The 24,168-nt window shown below is 34.3% G+C and overlaps 1 protein-coding gene across 1 annotated transcript in view; it reads right to left on the bottom strand.

Moving 5' to 3' along the window:
* Nucleotides 1-379: 379 nt before the first annotated feature.
* LOC148938632 (neprilysin-1-like) overlaps nt 380-24,168 on the bottom strand; it is a gene marked incomplete at its 3' end in the record, with an annotated part of 53,255 nt that continues 29,466 nt past the window's right edge. The window contains exons 4-7 of the mRNA XM_089107652.1: nt 23,452-23,535; nt 18,354-18,559; nt 15,099-15,296; nt 380-484 (exon numbers count right to left, since the gene is read on the bottom strand). Coding sequence (XP_088963778.1) covers nt 380-484; nt 15,099-15,296; nt 18,354-18,559; nt 23,452-23,535 — 593 coding nt within the window. The remainder of the gene's footprint in view (nt 485-15,098; nt 15,297-18,353; nt 18,560-23,451; nt 23,536-24,168) is intronic.

Here is a 24,168-nt window from a genome sequence, read left to right as displayed (position 1 = left end):
TTCGAATTCATTCATTAGCTAATTGACTTTCCTACTTTCCATCTATTTTACTATATATTTCCAATCTATAATACTTTCCATCCTTAAGAAAAAGCAACTCGTCGTAGTAGGCAAATTTATGAAATAGGTTACTTCTAATCCACTATTTAATAGGAGTTTAAAATAGCTTTCAACTTGAAATATCAAAACTTTTAAAAATTTTTAGTTTTTCTAGCTGTAAAAGTTTTTACAGCAATGTAATGAACAAAGGATAGTAAAAAAGAAATACTAAGAAATCCATTTAAATGTCAATATTTATCAAGTAGCTGATTTAAGGTTTTAAGTACATATTCAACGTAATTCCTTATCACACTAATAATATGGTAGCAAAAGGACTTGCCTGAGCCCCACCAGGAATAGAGTCCGTAAATACTTGAAGTTCAGCAACAGTATAAGGGTTGTACATGGCTTCATTGTCACGACGATCGGCAGCGTCAACTAAAAACTGAAATAAAATAATTCAAGTATTTACATTAGCTAAGCTAAGTTAGGTGATCGATATTGAGAATCTTCTGGATAAATAAATATAACCATGTTGTGCCAGCAAAGCTAGAACATGTATAGACAACTAATGTATAGAAGGATGTTTTGCAGAAGCGCATCTTGCTACTGCCAGCCTGATCAAAGACATGGTTCTTAATTCAAAGTTAACTCTCATTTGTCCATATATATGCATACCCCAATTTAGACTGAGTAGTGTAAAAATTCTAGAAAAGAATAGGAGTCGAGTGTGTAATTTCGTGCCAAAACGATCTTAAAGTCGAAGTATGAATTTCGATCATGCAACAGTGGCATGCTCTATGAAAGCAGCAAATACAATGGCAGCTCCTACTATACTCGTAACTCTAAGAAATTAATCTAAACACATCTAAATAAATTTTTTTACAACAGGTTTCATTGTCCTATTGAATTTCTAAGAAATTGAATAATAAAAGACAATGTCGTTTAAAATAGGCCTAGAAATTAATTTTAGTAAAGCCGGCTTTTGTTTTTATCTAGTGGTATTGTGTAAGCTACGTCAAAATAACAATATTTAGGTGACGTTAATTGGCTACCGAGTTTGACGGAGTTTGTCCAATTTTTCGCAGACAACGTCAAATGAAGACACAGATAAATCCAACAATGATGGCTTAGCATCAAGGGGTGAGGCCAATAGAGGTAAGTAGTCTCTTGACCGCTGAAAAAAAAATTGTAGACAATTCCCCTGGATAACATGTATCAAATCGTCCTCAGTCTTTCGAATCGCTCATATTTCAGAACCATATTCAACCAAAGTCAATACCATTGCTTCCAACATTCTAATCTTTCTTCATAGATATTTCTTACTATTCTTTCAAACTTTTCGACTGTGAAGAACAACCTAGGCTTTGTCAATTCTACTTTTAATATCTTCACTACCTTCACCATCCTTACTAAGAGACCTACCCAGGTAAGTGAAGCTATCCACTTAATGAATCTTCTCGTTATCCAACATCACCTTTTCCCCTTCATTTATTTCCAGTTTATTTGACTTAGTTTTCTTAAAATTAATTTTTAAACTTATTCTTGCATCCTGAATTCTCAATTCATATTACTAACATTGTCATCTAAGACACTGAAATCATCAGCACAATCTAACTCTATGAGAATTTTACTTTGCCACTGGAATCCATGCTCACCTATAGCCTTTTCCGTGTTTCTTAGGACAAAGTCTATCACAACGATCCATACAAATAGAGATAGAAGGTAAACTTGCTCAACTCCCGATTCAATACAAAACTACCAACGAGCCTCATTTTCTACCTTAAAAGTAGTAATGCTATTCTCGTATGTAGCACAAACCACAATATTTTATTTATCAATATTGTATTTAGCATACCATACAAGAGCTTCGCAAAAGCTCTTTTGGCAGCTGAACCAACCGTTTGTTAATTTATTATAAAACTGAGGACTAAAGGGTTCTGATGACTAAGGCATTTCTCAACTAATCTAAGAGCAAAATATGGTCGACGGATCCTTTCTCCTTCCTGAGATCACACTGTTCTTCTCTTAAAACATTGTGTACAGTATCTCTAAATCTAAAAACTATCATCACACTAAATAATTCGCTTCCTACAGAAAAAAAGCTAATGTCTGTAATTACCGCACTCCCTCTTATCAACTTTCTGATAGAGGGTTAAACTAAATTTTTTCCTAAAATGGCTAGGTATTTCCCATTTTCAAAAACCCCATTCATACGCTTCAATCATTTATCTGTAACTTCACAGCCACTATATTTAAGAAACTTATTTACTAAATATCAGTACCTGGGGAACTTATTATTGTTTTTTTCCAGATATTTTACTATTATGCTGTCTTGCTTCATCTTCCAGATCCACATCAACTGAATCATTGACCTCCAATTCACAGCTACTTTAATCATATTTTGATGCTGCCTCCACTTTCCTTACGCTCCTCTTATTCTCACGTGATCTATCACTCATTTACTTTTGGCTCAAACTCCTCCTCTCTTTTATTAAACTTAAAGCATTGTCAGTAATATTTTTAGCTGCAGTTTCAATATTTCCTCGCAAAGACACCGTCTGCTACTTCATAAGCCATTTTCTTGAAATTATTCCATCTATCTTCTATATTGTCAAGTTTCAGTTCAACTGTTCCAGGAAAGTTTCTCCCAAATTCTCATTCTGGACTCAACAAACGTCCTAAATTTCCGCAAGGTAGCTAATGTATTCAAACTCCAGTTTTAAACTAATCATAGACACTGTTAGATGGTGGTCTTTAGTTTTTATCGCGCTTCACTAGGTTAAAGCTGCCGCTGCAACAATGACTTCAAAACATCAATAATAGCAGTCTTATATGCTCTACTATCTTGTACCGATCTTGCCAGGCTTCAGTTTACGAAGGTATATTCATCAAGGTCGGCCGTCTTATCATCATGGGAATAGCACTTTAACATATGACCATTTTAAGACTAAATACTGTTAAGGTTGCAACTAGATTGTTATACGTACCTATAAAATTACAGCAATCTATAACCGTTACTATTCTCCTTTCCGACACCGAATTTAACTAGGCTAGGAAACCATCTATCCCTTATTCTACCAACCAGGGCGCTAAAATTCCCTAATAGAAATGTTTTATTTCTAACTTAGCTCCTGTCTTTTTTTCCCGTAGCTGCAAGTCAAATTCATTTGAGGCAACAATGAATTTGAGGTGAACACCATCTGAGGTGAAAACAATGACAAAATATCTGGATATTTCTATTACATACAGTGATCGTCATCACCAAATATCTGTTGTTTCTCATCAAATTATCTGCTGATGACAATCACTGTGTAAGTGATCGAAATAATATATTTTGTAATTGTTTTCACTGTCATTGTCATTGTTTTCCTTTTATTAAAAAGGATTTATCCCTATCTGAACTCTTATTTGTACGTCACGGAAAGGCAGCGTGGTCTTCAAAAATACTTACCTCAAATTTATAATTTGTTTTAAAGGAAGCTGTCATTAATAAACCACATATTCATTTATCAGTCACTGAATTAGAAAGGTAGGAGAAGACGAGATCAATATGTTACTGAATTACACCGAAGTTAAAAGTTTCAGACAGTGGTTGGTAATGAACTATAATTAAGCGCAACTCGTTGTAATAGCAATGCTAGCAACCTCGAAGGATTTACCACCTTAATTGAATTGGAAATTATTATCTACCCTTTTAGAACCATAAAAAAGGATAAGGCATATTATTTACTTGGATTAAGAAGGGATTAATTATAATTAAAGATTGAATCGGACCGGCTCAAAGCAAGATTTATGGCGACTCCCTGGTAAGGCAATCTAGTCTAGGCAAACCTAACAAAGAAGAGGCAGAATTAATTCAGCCGAACCTTTTCTGGCTGGGGACAAGGTGAAAGATCGAAGGCCTTTGGAGCAAGACCATTTAGAGAATCGATGCCCGGAATCCACAGACGGGCATGTTTTCTAGCGTCAAGTTATGTGTGATGATTATATCGTTTGGACATTAGTTATAAAATAATCATACATGGTCCAATACCGTGTTTCTGGCTCATAACTTGCTTTTGTAGGGAAAGCGTTTTGGTCTTGAACAGCCAAAGGTGTGGAATACTAATCCTAATCTAACACAAAATGAAAGTTTAATCTGATTCTGTTAAAAAATGGAATTATCTTTAATTCTTCTTATTTATAACTTCCTTGGCAACAAGTCTAAAATGAAAGCATGGTTTTATTTAACTACAATAAATTCCAAGAAAAACGTAACATGCTTCTAATGAATGCACACTAGATCAATTTTGACCGTATGTCTAACATAAAAACTAGAACATAAAATGTCGATAATGACTCATTAAAAAGTTTCATTTGAGGACTATATATCCAACAAATAAAACATACCATACTTCAGACAGTAATAACACGTACTACATTTCAAACACATAATGGGCATTTTTATAGTTTAAGTCAGGTGAAACTGGCTGCCGTTATAGATAAGAGATATAACTGTCATTCTGATGAAAAAGAGTTCTGAATAAATACAGATGAAACTCAATCTGCAAGACCATTGGTGCTGTCCGAATATTTCTTTATTTTGCTGTTTTCAAAATAAAAAAGAGTTTATAATCGTTTTGTGGAGGTATTTATGGAAAATTCTAAAATTAGCGAATCTTATGTTCTTTAATAGAATTTCCAGTAAAATTACTTTTGTGCATTAATGATCGAATCTTCATTGCTCAGTCCAAAAATTGAATTTTATAAGCATGCATCTTGCATAATTGCAATCTAAGGTAGTAATTTCTATGTGTAATTAGTCGTCATAAATGACTATTATGCCAAATTCAAGAAAATTCACGTTATTCTAATTTAAGTGTCTTAAAGAATGATGGCTGACAAATATTAAAAGCTGACAAACCCAAACTTTCAATAGAACCCAAGACAAATTGATGGGAACAAAACCTTTAAAGTAATAAATTAAAAAGAAAAGAAATAAAAACTCGAAAGGCAAGTCTCAAATATATATGAATGAAATAATTCGTGATATATGAATGATTAATTTAAAAAAAAATTCCACAAAATACATTTTTCAAAGAAAAGTAAAGAACTCAATGAAACCAAAAATGAGCAAAAATAAAATAAAATAATTTACCAAGCGTGAAACTACCACAAATCAGCATCGATAAATAAATGAAACAAAAAGCTAACAGAAATTACAATAAATAACCGAGTCAAAGTCAAAATGAGCAGAAATTAGTATGAGTAGGGCTCAAAACCCCCTATGCCTCCCCAAGGCCAGAACATAATTTGCACTTCACAGAAAAAATGTAAATTTTTTACTTTTATAACTTTAATAAACCAAGTAATATCAACATTTTGATATCAGTCTACATAGTATATCTATTTTATGGTGTAGAAATATCAGTATATGTATATTAAACTGGCAATACACGTTCATTTGTATTTGTGCCAGTGAAGTGCAAATTATGTTCTGGCCTTGGGAAGGCGCAGAGGTTTTGAGCCCTACTCATGTTGATTTCTGCTCGTTTTGAGTTTGACTGGGTTATTTATTGTAATTTCTTTTCGTTTTGGATTTCACTTATTTATCGATGCTGATTTGTGGTAGTGTCAAGATTGGTAGATTTTTTTATTTTGTTTTTGCTCAGGTTTGGTTTAATGGAGTTCTTTACTTTTCTTTGAAAAACTTATTTTGTGGAAAAACTTTTTTAATTAATTTCTGCTCGTTTTATATTGACCTAGTCTTTTCAGGGAAAAAGAAAATAATACTTTAAATCTTTTCGTTTTTTAAGACTATATGGTTTGGACCTGCTATTTGTATGCTGGAGAAAAGTTTTCAGCAATTTTTAACAACATATATTCTTTTAAAAATATGTACACAAATAGTAGTGTTTAATTCAGTTTCATACCTCCTCTAGTTGACCTGAAATAGAAAATTTGATACCATTCGCAAAAAAAAACAAATCTGTTTACTTTCTTTGATAGCTTAGATACACTTACGCTATTTTGATTTGGTTGAATTTTAAGAGCAGAAGTAGCCTCGAAAACTTAAAAATCAGAAGTAGCCCTTCAATCGTTCTTGGGATTCTGCTGAGATGCCTTATTGGGAATTACCATTAACACAGTGCATTTTGATTTAATCTTAAGGCAATATTCAGTTTTTAAACATAATGGGGAAATGGGAAGGTGGGCGTGGGAGGGGGAATATTTGCCCTCCAATCACTTTCGACAATAAAAAAGGCATTAGATCATTCCATTTTCAATTGAATGAGCCTTTTTTTCAAGTTCCTACAACATCTCCTTCGATACGAAGTGCCCTGGTAAAAAAAAATAATAATAATAATACATTGTACTTACATCGATTTTTACTATAAAAATGTCAAGTTCCAATCACTTTTGACTACTAGAAAGGGCACTAGCCCTTTCAATTTCCAATCGAATTGATCCCTTTTTGAGTTTCTACGACAGCACTTTCTATACATACCTTATATGCCCTCAGGGCATAAATTACAACCCTTGCCCTGAGGGCTGTGAGGGGGTTGTCATCCTCAAAGACTTAATTTCCAGAACTTTCAGCTACGTTAAACAAAATGGCTATCTCAAAATTTTTATTGGATGTGTTTGGGAAAATGGTGTGTGTGAGAGGGGCGTTAGTTGCTTTCCAATCACTTTCAAATATTAAAAAAGGCACTAGCTCTTTCAATTTCCAGTCGAATGAGCCCTTTTGAATTTTCTATGACAGCGCTTTCAAGAAAAACCTTATATGCCCCCAGGGAATAGCTTACAGGCCTTACCCTGAGGGCAGGGGGGGGGTCATACTTAAAGACCCAATTTCCGGAGAACTTTCAACGACGTTTAAGAAAAATGCTATCTAAAAATTTTGATTGGATGTGTTTGGGGAAATGGTGGGCGTGAAAGGGGGGTTAGCTGCCCTCCAATCACTTCTGACTATTAAAAAGGGTACTAGCCCTTTCAGTTTCCAATCGAATGAGCCCTTTTTTAAGTTTCTTTGGCAACACTTTCTATAAAAACCTTATGTGCCACAGGGCATAACTTACAACCCCTGCCCTGAGGACTGTGAGGGGGTTGTCATCCTCAAACACATAATTTTATCTCAAAAATTTGATTGGATGTGTTTGGGGAAATAGTGGGCGTGAGACTATTAAAACTAGCACTAGCCGTTTCAATTTCCAATCGAATGATTCCTTTTTGAATTTTCTACGACAACGCTTTGTAAAAAAAAAATTGTATACCCCCAGGGAAAAACTTACAACCCTTGCCCCGAAGGCTGTGGGGGGGAATTTCATCCTAAAAAACATAACTTCCGGACTTTTAAACTATGTCGAACAAAATGCCTATCTCAAAATTGTGATTGGATGTGTTTGGGGAAATGGTGGGTGTGAGAGGGGTGTTAGTTATCCTCGAATCACTTTCGACTATTAAAAAACACACAAGCACTTCTAATTTCCAATCGAACGATCCCTTTTTGAAGTTTCTACAACATCACTATCTAGAAAAACCTTATATGCCCCCAGGGCATAGCTTACAACCCTTGCCCAGAGGGCTCTGACGGGGGTTATCATCCTCAAGGATCTAGTTTCTAAGACTTTTAACTATGTTGAACATAGATATCAAAAAATTTGATTGGATGTGTTTGGGGAAAAGTTGGGCGTGGGAGGGTGGGCTAGTTGCCCTCAAGTAAATTACGACTATTAAAAAGGGCACTAGCCCTTTGAATTTCCAATCAATGAGCGGTTTTTCAAGTTTCTACGACAAAATTGCCAATAAAAACCTTATATGCCCCCAGGGCAAAACTTACATCCCTTACCCTGAGGGCTGTGGGGGGAGTGTCATCCTCAAAGACATAATTTCCGAAACTTTCAACTACTTTGAACAAAATAACTATCTTGAAATTCTAATCGGATGTATTTGGATAAATGGTAAGCGTGGAAAGGGTGTTAATTGCCTTCCAATCAATTTTGACTATAAAAAAGGTCACTAACCATTTCAATTTCCAATCAAATAATCCCTTTTTGAAGTTTCTACGACAAAACTTTCTATAAAAAAAAACCTTATATGCCCTCAAGGCATAATTTACAACCCTTGCCCCTAGAGCTGTGGGGGAGTGTCCTCCTCAAAAAGATAATTTCTATCTGGAAATCAACTACGCTGAACAAAATGGCTATCTCAAAAGTTTGATTGGATGTGTTTGGGGGAATGATGGGCGTAGAAGGGGTGTTAGTTGTCTTCCAATCACTTCCGACTGTTCAAAAGGGCACAAGCCACTTCAATTTCTAATCGAATGAGCCCTTTTCGAAGTTTTTACGACAACTCCTTCGATATGATGTGCCCTGGTCTAAAGGGAAAAAATAATACATTGTGCCAAAATCGTTATTTACTTAGGCAGCGCGATTGCGATGCCTATGATATGTAAATAAGAAATTCGTGGCAACGAAATCATGTTCAGGGTTGTGCTAATAACGAACTTGTGCTAATAATAGCTGAAACTTTTAAAAACAAGAAATTTTAATAACAATACATACATCGAAAGGAGTTGCACTCTTTAAGGTGGTTCTAGATATTTATAATTCATCAAGTTTAAAGTTACCCACCAAAGGTCACAAGCCTGAGAAACTTTACCTTCTTTTGAAAAAGTGAGACATTCCAAGAAGGAGACTGACCTTGATCAAAACTAGACCTTTGGTGTCAAGATCCCGTGGAGTGTTGCAACAACCGTAACCCACAGGTCACAGTTACGAAAAAAAGCAACTATATTTTCGGGGTAATAAGGGTTTATGCTCCCGTATCACGTGTGCAGACGTGTTATGATTATTGTGAGTTATTTTTTGTTAATGTCAACGTGTAATTAAAGATATCCTGAAGTAAATTCTGTGTATTAGAAGTAATAACCAAACTCTGTATCTGCATTATTTTTGTTTTCATATGTATTAAGACTGCGTAAGTCACCATGGCTAATAAATATCTGTGAATCAGTTCATTGGGTAAACCTTTATTTTATTAATTTTTAGGTAACAATAAAAAAATCAGGACTTCTGTTTCGAAATGAATTCTGTTTCGAGTGAATTTCCGTTATTTTTTTCCAAAAATTCACGACAGTTTTTTTTTTTTTTTTTTTTTTTTTTCGCCAAGTAATTACCTCTTAAACATAATAAGAAACACGGGAACTTTTTTTGATTGACAAGAGATAAAATGAAGTTCTATCAGTATTCAAAGTGGTCTGATTTCTAAAAAGTTAAGCTTCTAAGGTAGGGCATTTTACTTCGACAAAATATGATTCACAGAATCAAAAGACTAAAACCCAAGAAGACACATTATATCTGGATGACAAATTCAAGTTCCAGTTCTTAGAAGATCAAGATCTGTTCATCCGGGTTGGAATAAAGGATTCTATCTATAGAAGGTTATCCTGTCTACAAAAAAGTTATCTCTAGAAATCCAAGGAAATCGATGCACGATGACAACTAAAGAAATTATTTCCGAGTGTACAGTTCAGTTTTCCGATATAGAAGAGTGAATGTGTTCTAGTCTACTTTTGATGACATTAAAAGTCTAAAAGTCTTAAAAGCCTTTTAGGATGATAGAAAAGAGAATTGAATGAATCGAAACAATTCACTTTATTTGAGGGGATAATGTGTAAACCCAAGTTTTCTCTAAAATTGTCCTAAATCAGTTTTTTAATTACCATAGCTAAATTTTTGCCCTGCTGTACCATCAGTTTGTTCGAACATCTCTTTATTTTTAGTACAGGTAGCGCAATAGCACTGCCTAAGTGATCGGGAGGCAACTAGCCCCCCATGCCCTCTTTTCAACAAATACATATGATCGAAATTTTTAGAAACCATTTCGTCCAAAATAGTCCAAAGATCATTTAACAATGACTTCAGGGTTGGCAAAGCCCTCCAGAACCCAGGGACGAAGGTGGTAAGTTATACCCCGGGTATAACTATTTTATTATGCAGAGCTGGAAGGTTCAGCAATTATATTTTTGGGGATGTCAACCCCCCACCCCTTCCCCCAGCAGCCATCAGGGTAAGGGCTGTAAGTAAGGTAATCAGTCCATTGTTCCATATAGTATATTTTATTGAGAAGGGTGGGCGCGTTTGACCTTTACTTTCCAAAAAGACGAAAGGTACTCAGATTAGCCTTTCAGAGAATATTGAGTGGAGTGTAAACTAAATCAAAACACGCTATGTGGCATACGGGTTTTCAAAAGGGCGCAACTCAGGAATGACTGAATATAATAATTTGGAACTTTCAGGATATAAGATAATCAATTTACCGAAAAGACGATATTTGCACGCTATTACTGCTGCTACTACAACTATCACTAGCGCTACTACTACCACTACTACTACTACTACTACTACTAGTACTAATACTATTACTACAACCGCTGACACTACTGCTTCAGGAGCGAGTGCTACCAAGGCTGAGGATATTGAAATGAACATCAAAGAAAACTCTCAGTGGCTGAGGTAAAATCTGATCTAAATAAAATACAATATTTGCACACAGATTGTCAAAAGGACGTATCAGGAATTTTTTAGAACAGCTTACTGTATAAAGATGAAATATTCTCAATATCCTCTCAATATTCTCTGAAAGGCTAATCTGAGTACCATACTGAACAAAATAATTCAAAAATAATTTTTTGAAGATATATCTTCAAAAATTGTAGTGAGAACCAGATAAAGAACCAGTTCTCACTACTTTTTTGAAGAACTCTGGTTTGTAGTAATTTTTATTCGTTTCAAACTTGATTTGCATATTAAATTTCAGTTTCACTTGATTTAAGATTTATTGATTTATTTATATTAGTACCTATTGCATGTTTGTTTGCTATGATTGTTTATTCAATTTTTGTTCGTTTTAAGCTTGAATTGTATATTAAGTTTAAGCTTTACTCGTTTTAAGATTCATTTATTCATTTATATTAGTACCTGTTGCAGGTTTTTTTGCTATGATTGTTTATTTAATTTCTGTCCGTTTTGGGTTTCATTTATTCTTTAATAGTAGTTTCTGGTCGTTTTGAGTTTGAGTTATTGTAGGTTTTTATTTCTTAGGATCTAAAGTTTTGTATGGCCTTTCCTTTTTTTGAAAAAACATCATTTTCGGAAATTTTTTTTTTTTAATTAGTTTCTGTTCGTTTTTGATTGCCAAAGATTCAAGTTTTTCAAAGTTTCCCTTCTCAAAATAATTTTTTATTCCAAATAAATTCCACAATAAAGCTATATATGTCTTTAAACAGTCTTGGCAACAACTAACAGAATGAAACTGAATATTTGAGATATAATGATAGTAGTTGCTGAAAGTTATTCAAAACCAACAAAAACTAACATGAGTAGTGCTGACAATCCTTACGCCTTCTCAGGATCAGAACATAATTTTGACTTTACTGAAAACAAAATACATTTTAAATGTTTTCACTTTTAATATTTAATAAATCAAAAATTCTCGAAACTTTAAGGAACAAATATCAGTATATGTATATTAAACTAAAAATCCATGGTAATATTTTTTTGATTAAAGTGCAAATTATTTTCTGGTCTTGAGAAGGCATGGAGGCTGTCAGTACTAGCCATTTAAATTTTTCCTCGTTTTGAGTTTGACTCGATTATTTATTGTAATTTTTGTTCGTTTGGGTTTCATTTATTTATTTTTGGGGCTTTTTGGTAGTTTTACGCTTGGAAGATTATTTGACTTTATTTCTACTCATTTTTGATTTAATGGGACTCTTTACTTTTCTTTGAAAAACAAGTTTTGTGGAAAAGTTTTTAAAATTAATTTCTGTTCGATTTTTATTGGCATAGTCTTTTTCGTGAAAAAAAATATTTTATATCTTTATGCTTTTTCTATGAGAATCTATTGTCTGGCTGGCTATTTAAATTGTTTAATTTGTTAATGGTATTGTTTAATTTAATTTTATACCTCCTCAAGTTGACCTGAAAAATAAAAATTAATATCATTCCCAAAAAATTGTAAGAATTCATGCGTTTGGAAAATGAATAGGCTTGGGAAGGCTGTCTGCCCTCTAATCTCTTTTGACTCTTTGAAAGGGTACTAGAACCTTTTTATTTAGTTCAAAATCCGCCTAACTACTCTTTGAAAGCTTCACCTTAATACTCTTACCTTGGGTATTAGCAATTGTTGCAGTACCATTAGTAGCAGCATGCGCATAGCACCTTTGGTTTCTTCAACGCCCCTTCAACACACGCTGAAAGTTTAGATTGAATACCATTAACCTTTCATGAGGCATTCCTGGTAAGTCCTCTTAACAACCTGTGTTTCATAGTGTGTTTTGATTCAGATCCGTACACAGTTTAAATATTTCCCAAATTTTTCATCTTAAAACGCTTAGTTTTAGTAGCAGCAGCAGTAGTAGTAGCAGTAGAATTAATAGTATTAGCATTAGTTTAGTCGTAGTAGCAGTAGAGTAGTAACAACAGTATAAGTAGTAGTAGTGTGAGCAGAAGCAAACGGATGCAAATATTTTCTTTTGGTCAGTTCAACCTTCCCAAAAAAGCCCTGTTAGTTTCAACTTCACACACTAAACTATTCCAAAGATATTGCTGGTTCATCCTTTTGATGACCTACATACAGACGGCGTGTCGTGATTATTCCCCCCCCCCCCAAAAAAAAAAAACAACAACAAAAAACAAAAACAAAACAAAATAAGTCCTTGAAAATTTGACTTTCATACGGTTAGGTATAGTTGTAATAGTAGTAATAGCAGTAGTTTTTTTTATTACTAGTAGTAGTACAAATAGTAGTATCGGTAGTACTAGTAGCAAAAGCAGTATAAATGTATTGCCTTTACCAGTAGTTGCAATAGAAGAAGTAGTTGAAGTAGTAGTAGTAGCAATAAATATAACAGTGATAGAAGTAATAGCAGTAGCGTGCACATATTGCCTTTTGGTCAGATGATTTTCCCCTTTTACCGTTCTCTGAAAGTTCCAAATTGATAACCAAGTCAGTTTTTGAGATACACTCTTTTGAAAATATGTGTACACATAGCACCTTTTGTTTTAGTTCAAGTTTTCCCTCAGTATTGTAAATGAAGTATATTAGTAGTAGTAGTAGTTATAGCAGAAGTAGGAGCGGTAGTTATAGTAGTAGTGGCAGCATGCAAATCCTCCATTTTTTATCACCTCCCTTGTTATTTACTGAAAGTTCCAAATTAATACACCAAGTCATTTATGAGTTATGCCCTTTTGATAATCCGTATACACATAACATGTTTTTGATTTAGTTCAACACCCCCTCACCATTCTCTGAAAGGCTCACCTGAATTCCTTCTGTATTTTAAGAAAATAGAGTTGAAACATACAAACCTTTCTCAATAACACATACTATATGTAAACAGTGAACGAATTGCCTAACGGCCCTTAACCTGAGGACAATGGGGAGGCTGATATCACCAAAAACATAATTACTGATTCTTTCAACAATACTTTTCAAATTAATTCTCTTAATATTTGGTCGGATGTGTTTCGGGGATGATAGGCTTCTGGGGTGGGGGCTGGTTGCCCCCCCCCCATTTACTTTTGATTTTTAAAAAGGGCACTAGATCTTCCGGACTTCCAATCAGATGAGCCCCATTCGACCAAAAATTAATACGACCATCCATTCCACTCTGGAGGGTTGTGTCCACCCTGGAGGCACTGTTATATACTCTTTAAACTATTGTGAACGAAATGGTTATCTCATAATTTTGATCAGATGCGTTAGTGCAAAAAAGGAAGTCAGGGAGGAGGGGGGGGGTTGTTTCCCTCAATAATTTTGACTCTTACAAGCGAACTAGAACTTTCAATTTCTAATCAAATGAGCATTCTCTAAACTTAATACATCCACCCCCTCCATAAAAAGCTTATATGCCCCCGGGCATGACTTCTCTTGCGCCCAGACTCTGGGGCTTTGTCAACCACAAAGGATTTGTTATGTGATTTTTGGGTTGTTTTTGAGCAAATGGCTATCTTAAAATTGTTATCAGATACATTTTGGGGAAATAAATCGTAAAAGCGGCGGAGGGATAGTTCCTGCTACACGAAGTGCCCTGGTCTAAAACAATAAGGATTGGATAGCTGCCCTCCGATCACTTTGACTCTTAAAAAAGCCAATGTAACTTCTGATTGCCAGTCCAATGAGCCCCAATCGAAGTTTATACAACCACCCTTTCTATAAAAACCTTACATGCCCCCAGGACATAACTTACAACCCTTGCCCAGGGGGCTATGGGCGGTTGTCATCCTCAAAGACTCATATCCGGACCTTTCAACTACGCTAAACAAAATTTCTATCTAAGAATTTTGATTGGATGTGTTTGCAGAAATGGAGGGCGGTAGGGGGGATGGTTGCCCTCAAATCACTTTTGAACATTGAAAAGGGCACTAGCACTTTCAATGTCAAATCAAATTAACCCTTTTTAAAGTTTCTATGACAATCCCCTCTATACGACGTGCCCTGATCTAATTATTTGACTTTATTTCTGCTCATTTATGGTTTGTTAAAAACCTCTTTTTTTAAAACTTATTTTATGGAAAAAGTTTTTTTTTAATTAATTTCTTTTAAATGGTCTCTACAACACTAAACCATTTCAGACGAATTTCCCCCGATGTTTAAATATGTAACTAGGTAAATTAAGGGTAAGTGATAAACAGAGGCTGTAATCAACTTATACATTAAGTAAGGAAGGCATGTATTCAATTCCAAAGAATTGTTGCTGAAAATACAAATTTGACTAGAAACACTTGGGGTGACAGCCTGTTAAAAACCTTTTACAGACTCAGAGTTTATATAAAAAGATCAAAATAATTTTTTTTTCAAACAAAAGTAAAATACCTTGTCGAACAAATATTATTCTGTATACAAGTGGGGCACCGCTTATATACAGAGTAACTTTTGTTCTTTTTAATTTTTAATGTTGCTGTTTACTTTCTTCTGAAAATTAAATGTTTTTTAAAGTTGTTTCTGAAAAAGCAGGCAATTCTCCATTTGTTGTTAGTTCAGCCAAGGTGTATACTAGAAAAACTCACCTCAGCCATTTCAGATTCGAAATGTACAGTTCCCTCTAAATCATGGCTGTCTTGAGGCAGTGAGTCAACATTCGGGTTAAAAGTATGAACAACCAGATCAACATAGTTGAGGTATCCTTGATATAATTCTATTTTCTCGGGATCAGCGGTAATATTTAGGAGACGGGAACGCGAAAGTGTTAAAGATGGTTGATCAATCTAACATAGAAAAAATGATAAAAATTAGTGAGTTTGACTAGGCAAGATAATAATGGTACTATTACTGCTACTAATAAGAAGTTACTGAAGCACTAAGCCGCTTGATACCAGCTATAAAAACTCTTCCTCCTCTCCAATCTGCTCAATACTTCACTCTTTACCCCCTATCATGGATTCCTAATTTCCTGTAAAACCTTTTCAATGACCAAACGCATTATGTTTAGCCCCAAATAACACCCAAAAAGATAATTCTTTGGTAATCTGTCATCTCTTATTCGTGAAATGTGGCCTAGCTATCTTAATCTTTCTTTCACTATAGTCCTAAAAGGTGTGATCGAAACACATTTTTTGCATTGTCTCTTGTTTGCTATTCAGTCTTTCAAGGGTACCTAAAACAATCCTTATACAATTCTTCCGGAAAACATTGAGCAAATATTCCTCAGCGTTCCGAGCGCCCACGTTTGAGAGCGATACTTAACCACAGTCAATGCCATGGTTTCGAATGTTCCATCTTTCTTTGCAGGCTTATCTTCCTTTTCTTCCAGCTCTTTTAACTGTGAAAAAAACACTCTATGTCTTGGCTATTTTACTTCTTACATCCTCACTGCATCTACCATTTGTAGTAATAAAACTACTCAGGAAAGTGAAGCTACCCAGTTGACTGATTTTATGGCTACCTAAAATTACCTCTTCACCCTAATTTATTCCTTGTCCTTTCAGTGACTTTGTTGTTTCAACACTCATTTTCGGGTCTACTTTTGCACCCTAAACAGTCATAATCTCCAAAATTCATTCGTTTCCCTAGCATTTTTATCTAGCACACTCAAATCGCATGTACAATTTAAGTCTACGGAAGGTTTATTTTCCTATTTCATACCATCTTCCAACATAGCCTTTGCTGTGTTCATTAGGGTAAAGTCCATCAAAGCAATCCATATAAACGGCGATAGGACAGAACCCTGCCTAACTCTTAATCCCACACCAAACCAACTACTATCCTCACATCATACCTTAACCGTAGCAACATTATTCTAGTACATAGCACTTTTCAATTGAATGTATATATCTAGTATACCACGCAAGTGTTTAGCACTTTCACTAAAGCTTTTCAATCAGCTAAATCAAAAATCTGTTTATGATCTATAAGAAAGCTTTTCCATCAGCTAAGTCAAACGCCTGTTCATGATCTATAAGAATGAAGACTACAGGTATCTGATGATTAATATGCTTCTAACCTACTAATCGAAGAGTAAAAATTTGGTCAATATATTTTGTCTTCAGTAAAGTGAAAATTATGTTTTTCTGTTCGATTGTCAACATATTTTCTTCCCTTCCTACAACCAGACTGTTTTACTCTTAAAACTTTATCAACGTTGTTTTTTTGCGTCTTCATACTAAGCAATTCGCCTCCTGCATAAATCAAGGCAAGGCCTCTGTAACCGCCACACTCATTTTTCCTATAAAGGGCTTTAATAAAGGTTTCCCCAAAACCAGTAGGCGTTTCTCCTTCCTAGATATTATATACATTATATTCAGTAATTTATCTCTAATTTCACAACTATTATATTTTAAAAAATTCGTTTACCATGCTATTAGCATCTTAGGTCACATTATTTTCGAATCTTTTCAGTTCTGTCTCTGACTCTGCCTCACAAAATAAATGTTCATTAACTTCCGAACTATCAAAAATAATTCGATCTTTTCTATTTTATTTCCTACAACTTTATTAAGGTTTCAAGCATGCTCAAGATGTTCAGCCAATCTCTTTTGACATTTTCCATATTATTAATTGAGGCCCGTTCCTATATTTAACTGGGACAAGTGATCAAAATCAATTGTGGCGGTCCTATTGAACTCAGTGTCTTCGTGCCAAGTCATTAGCCCTTTGACAATCATGTGTCACTCTTTTTAATTTATGAGTCATGTTTTTACCAAATGTGACCAATGTATTTTACCTTTAAAATGTAATACTCTATTACAATTACTATTTTACGTCCCTGTTCCAAATTTGCCTAAGCTAGAATATATTCTGGTCCTGTTTGTACCAACCTAGGCAAAGTTATACAAGCCCTAAAGTTCCTTAATAAAAATGCCATATTTCTAGTAGGATATTGTCTATTTTTTCCCGTAATTACACGTAAAATCTGTCTGAGTTAAAACTACCTCAGTCAGTCTGTTCGAAAGGACGAACAAAACTATGACTCGTGCCCTGCACATTTCGGTAAGAAAAAGAGTAACTAGAATTATATTTTGATACCTTACCAACCAAAGCTAGACTTCCTAGCCCTCGGAGATGAGTTACTGAAACTCCTAAGCAGTGAAACTGAAACTCCAAGTTCAAAACATCCAAATTCGTCAATAAAAATGTTAATATGACAGGTGTCTTTCAACTTCGTAACGTTTCATGTCACAATTCCCATATTATCAAAAGCATCGATATTGTAATTGACTTAAGAAAATCAGTCCCACTAGGGCTAATAATTTCTTTTCAAGTCTACACAAAGCCAGTTCAGTACTATGTTCTCTACTAAGCTATAATTTCCTCAAGGGGCACCATTCTTCAAGGTCACTCTACACCACTGCTTGCAGTCAGGGTTCTAATTTGACAATCTTGTGAAAGCAGACGACACAATGAGGCCATGCAATCAGGCTTGTCCTAATACGGATAAAGACAGAGAAAGAAGTTTATGACAGAGTGGAAGACCATAAACCATCTTACAACACCGAAACAGCTCTAGCCTTTTATACCTAGCTTATTAAAGTCAAGGCTTTACTAAATGTTTTTCTTTACGAAAATGTTTACGTGGCTATTTTCGACACATTAACACATTTAACTGTTAATGAAAAAAGGAAATTTATTATTCAACAGAACTTTTCCCTCACTGTTTAAAAATACTTGTCTTATATAATATTTTATGGCTTTCTATTCCCTCTGTCTTTCCCCCTTCTCTTTCTGTTTCTACTTCACTCTCTGATTATACCTGGATAAAAATTTGAGCTTCCTTTAATAATAACCTACATGTTATTTTACTTATATAGATTGTCATGTATACTTACATAGATAAGACTTCTGTTGGTGTTCTTAATGTCCAAAGATACATAAGTGTTGAAGAAAATGTTTACGTTAAACTGATTCTTGGAAAAAGCTGCAAAATTCACCCAGTCGAATTCCCCCTGCCAGTCAGCACCATAAGTGATTGGCCAGCCACCAAAAGTATCAAAGATATCCTTGAGTGGCTGAATTCCAATACTGTCACGTGTATCTGAAACGAAAATTATAAATTATAGGGCATAAGACTGTCATTGGTAAGATGATTGTCAAATATATATGGTCAGCTTAGCTCAGCTGGTGTTATTCTAGTACAATTTCTTGGATTTTAGAAGTACTTCATCTATAGACCAAATAGTAATTATAAAAGGACATTATTTATAAAATACTATACCTATAATTTCCAAAATTTACTACACGAGCACTTTGGTTAGACAATTGTTAGCTTTGATGAGCTAAATTAAAAAGAAATTCTTGCTGGTAAATGTTCTCACATTGATGCTGTCCCTTCATTAACATGAAAACGGCAAAAACAATGGTATTATTAGAAGTTCCATGATTCAAAACGACAATAAAGAATTCAAAAGTAAAAATTATCGCTTAGTTCCAGTAGTCTATATACAATGCGTTCATATTTATTTATCCAAACACCAACACAAGCTAAAACCAAGTATGAATGAAGCATTCATTAATTATGCCGGTTCAAATAACCAAATATTAAAACAAAAAAGGTACCAAAATTTTATACTTTTCTTTACTTATTCCTCAGTCCTTCTACCTTCTTGGCACGGCTCAGACCTCCTTTCTTAGGCTCAGGCATCATTTTAGGCTCAGGCATCAAAGAAATTTAAGAGATCTATTGAACCAAATATGAGAAGAAATAAAGTCAGTTAATGTTTCTAGCAATAAACTACCATTCATAACTAACAATGAATAAATAAAACCCACGCCCAAACCGAACCGAAATTACAATAGAGAATAAGTTAAACTCAAAATGGTCTAGAACTAGTACAAAGACTACTACTAGTACTGTGCCTTCTAAAGACCAGAACATAATTTGCACTTTTCTGAAAACAAATCTTTTTGCGAGTTATGTGTTTTTATTTCTCATAACATCAAAAAAAATAAGAAAAAATGCAATCACCATCGTAACCAAGACTACTGAAAACAACAAATTAACGTTGATTGACAGTTTAATATATACTGATATTCATTGCTGAAAGTCTTGATAATATCGGATTTATTTAAGTTATTATCGAAGAGATAAAGTTTGAAAAGTATTTTGTTTTTATTAAAGTACAAATTATGCTCTACTCTTTAGAAGGCACAGGTGGCGTTAGTCTCTTTGTGGTAGTTCTTGCTTGTTTTGAGTTTGACTTGGTTGCTTATTATAATTTATGTTCGTTTTTGGTTTTATTTATTTATTGATAGTTTTTTATGGTAATTTTACAATTGAACAATTATTTGAATTTAATTATGCTCATCTTTGGTTCAAGGTAGCTCTTTACTTTTATTTGAAAAACTTCTTTTGTGGAAAAAACATCTTTAAAATTAATTTATGTTCGTTTTTAATGACATGTCTAATTGATAGCGTTTTTAATTGGTTAAGAAAATAATATTTTAAATCTTTTCGGTTTTTCTCTATAGGAATTCAGATTTTGGCTTATATTTATATGTGGGACAAAATTGTGTACCATTTTTTTTTTAAGAGTTGTACTATAATGCTTGGGATTGATAAGCACGGAGAAAAAAAACAAATATATGGGTTGCAGATCTAACCCCATCGTGATACAACCTTGAGTATAAAAAAATATTAACAAACTACCCCTCTCTACATAGCCCTGAAATTTTCAGCTTAATTCTCTCAGCCTCAACTGAGATTAAATAAAAAAAAAACAAGTTTTTTTAAACTGAAAGTAAGGAGCGACATTAGAACTTAAAACGAACAGAAATTATGCCGTATATGAAAGGGGCTGTCCCCTCCTCAACGCCTCGCTCTTTACGCTAAAGTTTTTTATTGTTTAAAAAAAATAGAGTTGTGATAAATTCAAACTTTAGCGTAAAGAGCACGGCGTTGAGGAGGGAACAACCGGTTACCATTGAGCCGGGTCACTCCTTACTTACAGTTCGTTACCACGAACTATTTTATATCGCAGATAAACGCTTTTGACAACCTTGGACTTTTGGTAATGGATTCCATCGCAAGTATTCGTAAACCTGGATATCAATTTTCATTTTATTTTAAAGTGGGGCCTAGATAATGACCTCATTCTTTGACCAAGTTTCAAACTCTTTGAATCTCGAGCCTTAGCGATAGTATTTTGAATTCGTACAAGTCCTTGTATATTACGAAATTATGTTATTTTCTTCCAGCCAAAAAGAGACAATAAATTTCCTAGGACTTATCAGGAGTGTATTAACTTATGCAATATTTTCACTCTAGTTTTTACAAGACCTAATTATGTTGAGCATTCAAATGTTTTATTTATTTTGAAAATCCCTTTATCAGATTTGAACTTCATTTTTATTTTGACTTCAGAATCATTATTTGTCCTAATATATACAACTGCTTTTTGCTTATCAGTTATGATGCATGGCGAAACATTTTTCTTTAAACAAAACGATAATTCAAGAGCATAACTACGAAAATAAAGTAAATCAAAAGGATAAGAGGATGTCTCAAATATGTTTGCTATAGTTCATATAAAGGTTGTTATTTCCATTCCAACGCTGTTGTGTAAAGTACGCATAATCCAACCTATCTATTAATCTATTGAAATATTGTGGAGAGACTTTATTTAGAGCTGAGTAATAGATCTCACATCAAGCTTATGACCCCTCCAGGTTTTCATTAATGAGAATCTGGATGATCCAGGTTGGTGACAGGAGCAGTGATTCTCTCGCAGACTTCCACTCTAACCTACCAATTTTGAAAAGACCATTTGATTTTTCCATTTATCTTTCACCTCCGCAGTGTCATAGCCTGGATTTCATTTAGAAAGGAGAAAAACCCTTTTTTGGAAGGGGAAGAAATTCACCCTAAACTCTCCAGTTTGATGGGGGGAGGGGCCTTCAAAACTGCTTCCTATCTACATCACCAAGAAGAATAACAAGATTCACCCTAAATTTTTGGCTACTTCTGTCTCGTGCTCTGATTTATCTGATTATTTTTGAAAGACAAAGTCCACGGAAGATACTTTCAGGTCTGTGAACAAAAATATACACAAGAACCTGGGACAGAAAACAATCACCCTCTTTCGCACAGAGTGCTAATATAAAGATTTTTGTTCTTTACTTATGTTCAATTTTCATTTCTTAATCGTTACATTAAAATTTACTCTGCATAGTGTGGTTTTTAATCAACTCCCAACTCAAGCAACTGGCATCCTAGGCAACAACTTCTATAACACAACACTCAATCTACAAAACAATAAAGTCAGAGATATCCAGGAATTGTAAACGAAAAACTCCAGAATATGTCCCATACTCAGCATGCCACCAGTCTTTAAACCGATCTAATAACTAAGTTATATCAGTGCTTCCATTCCACTAATGTGGGAATAAAGTATTTACGTGCGAAAAAAAGAGTAGAATTATAGTAGGATACAATCCGGAAGTAAGTATGTTATCGTTCTTACTATTTGAACAGGAATGTTAACAAAATTGATTGATTCTTACGATATATTACCAGTGTTTCCACTTCAAATTTTTTCAATTCCTAAGAGGCTGCTTGAAAATCCCTAAAAATCCCTATTTTCAATACCAAAATCCCTAAAAGTTTACCCATGGAAGTCCAAAAATCAACCAAATGACACGATGAGCGCTAGTCAACTTTAGCACTCCACTTGGCGTCTTGATGGATGTCACCCAGTTCCAAAAATCAAACCTTCAGTCCTTCCCCGTTGGTTATTTTGTTTCAAATTTCACGGGTCTATCTAAGTCCGACAAAAACAAGAACGTTTGTCAATTGCTTTTCCCGAAATCCCGCAGTTGTATGCAAAATTCCTATTTCCATGACAAAAATCCATGGGCTCGGCAAGGAAAAAAGTGAAAAATCCAAGTTTAAAGTAGAAATAAAGTACTATAATAGGTCTAAAAATATTAGAAAAGAAACGTTCAAAATAAAGTAGTCTACTCTAAAATATAGTAGAAATGGACGCACTGGGTTATATGTACCTTCACCTTAAAGAATCAATAAATAGTATTGACGGGATAGAACCCTCAGGGAGCTGGGTGCCATGGGCGCCCATATGGGGGGGGGGCTCTTGCCCCCCCCTGGCAAAATGATGCTGCCTTATTTTTATATTTTTTTTCTGAGATTTCTATTATATAGCATTAAAAGTAGCAATTAGACGAAGTTTGCCCCCCCCTGTAATTCAGCTTATGGGCGCCCATGCTGGGTGCACCACGAGAGCTTTTGTTGAAATACTCTTGCATAGCATTTCTTTGCTTCAGATGCTCAGAGCGAGTTGTGTGTAAACTTCTTTGTCTAATTGTCTTGACAAAAGGAAGTCAAAGAAGAGAAAACTCCTTAGAAGACAAGTGAATAAAGTTTTAATAGACAAGCACTGAAGCTACATCAACCTTACCTTTGGGGGTAGTAATTGGTCTTTGATGGTTCTTCAGGCTGTCGTTACAGCCTCACTATGGGTCCTTTAAGTGGTACTAAGTTAAAGTTCTGGTGTCCTACCTTTTGGTTGTAATTCTAAAAACCAAAATGGCAATTATACCACATAAATCTTTAAATGACGAAGCATCTGCAATTTTAATTACGTTGAAGAAGCAAGAATTAACTATTTTGAAATTTCGTAAATTCCAAATGGTCTGTTTTTGTGACACCTGTTAATTGGAAAACTTTTTGGTGGATATGTTCAATCAAAATTAAAGATAAGAAATGAAGTAACTTTCTTAGATTTGATTCCTTATTCTTTAGAAACAGGGGTCGAACTAACTAACTTTTTCACGACAGCACAATTATTTTGCTTTAGAATATTGAAAAATCTACCAGTCAACTTGAAATACTCGTGTTTTTGTAAAAGTTATTCGTCTTTCGTTTTTAAGTAGATAGTTTAATTCTTTCGTTTACATTTTAAAGGCCATACTCACCAAAATCTAGACAGGCATTATATAGTTCCTTTGCTTGGTTAACTGGGACAGGGTCGGCTTCATCTACTGGGGCTTCAAGAATAGCTAAAACAAAGAATTACTTTTAATGTCTTTTCAATTTATTCATTTCCAAAAGAGGAGAATTAGTAAAAATTGTGTTATTAAATGCAGGCATTCGATTTGTTAGAACAGCCCGTTAGCCCTTCAAAACATATATTTACAGCTTGGTTATAACTCAATAATAATCAAATAAACATAAAATACAAAAAAAAAACGAACAACAAAATAGTAAGAAAAAAAGAACGTAAATAAGATAATAAGATAGTAAGAAAATAAGAAACTAAAAAGCAAAACGCAGGTAAAAAGGGACTGCTTTATTCAACGTGAGTTATTGCCTAGGAAATGCTCCTTTGCCGGGTACTTAATTTGATGAAAGGTTTCTGCCTCTTTAATGCAATCTGGGAATAAATAGAAGCTTAATTGACTCAGGTTTCTAAAATCCTGGCTTGTTCCTCCTATAATGAGAACAGAAAACAAATCTTTTGAATAAAAACCTTAATAACCTTCAGCAGTACATTATTTTCGGCCGAGGGGCTTAAAAAATGTTAAATGAAAATATTCACAAAAATAGATGGTCATGGTCAAAGGATTTTTGCACCCACTCAACAAAGAGTGGGCGCAAATCCCCCCTCCTTTTTCTTACGAATCGGGTGATCG

Source organism: Artemia sp. Qi Xiang Cuo, unplaced genomic scaffold (genome assembly GCF_049724085.1).
Source record: "Artemia sp. Qi Xiang Cuo unplaced genomic scaffold, ASM4972408v1 HiC_scaffold_3070, whole genome shotgun sequence".
Taxonomy (NCBI): domain Eukaryota; kingdom Metazoa; phylum Arthropoda; class Branchiopoda; order Anostraca; family Artemiidae; genus Artemia; species Artemia sp. Qi Xiang Cuo.
Note: the sequence above shows the minus strand (reverse complement) of the source record. Positions and strands in the feature narration are given on the sequence as shown.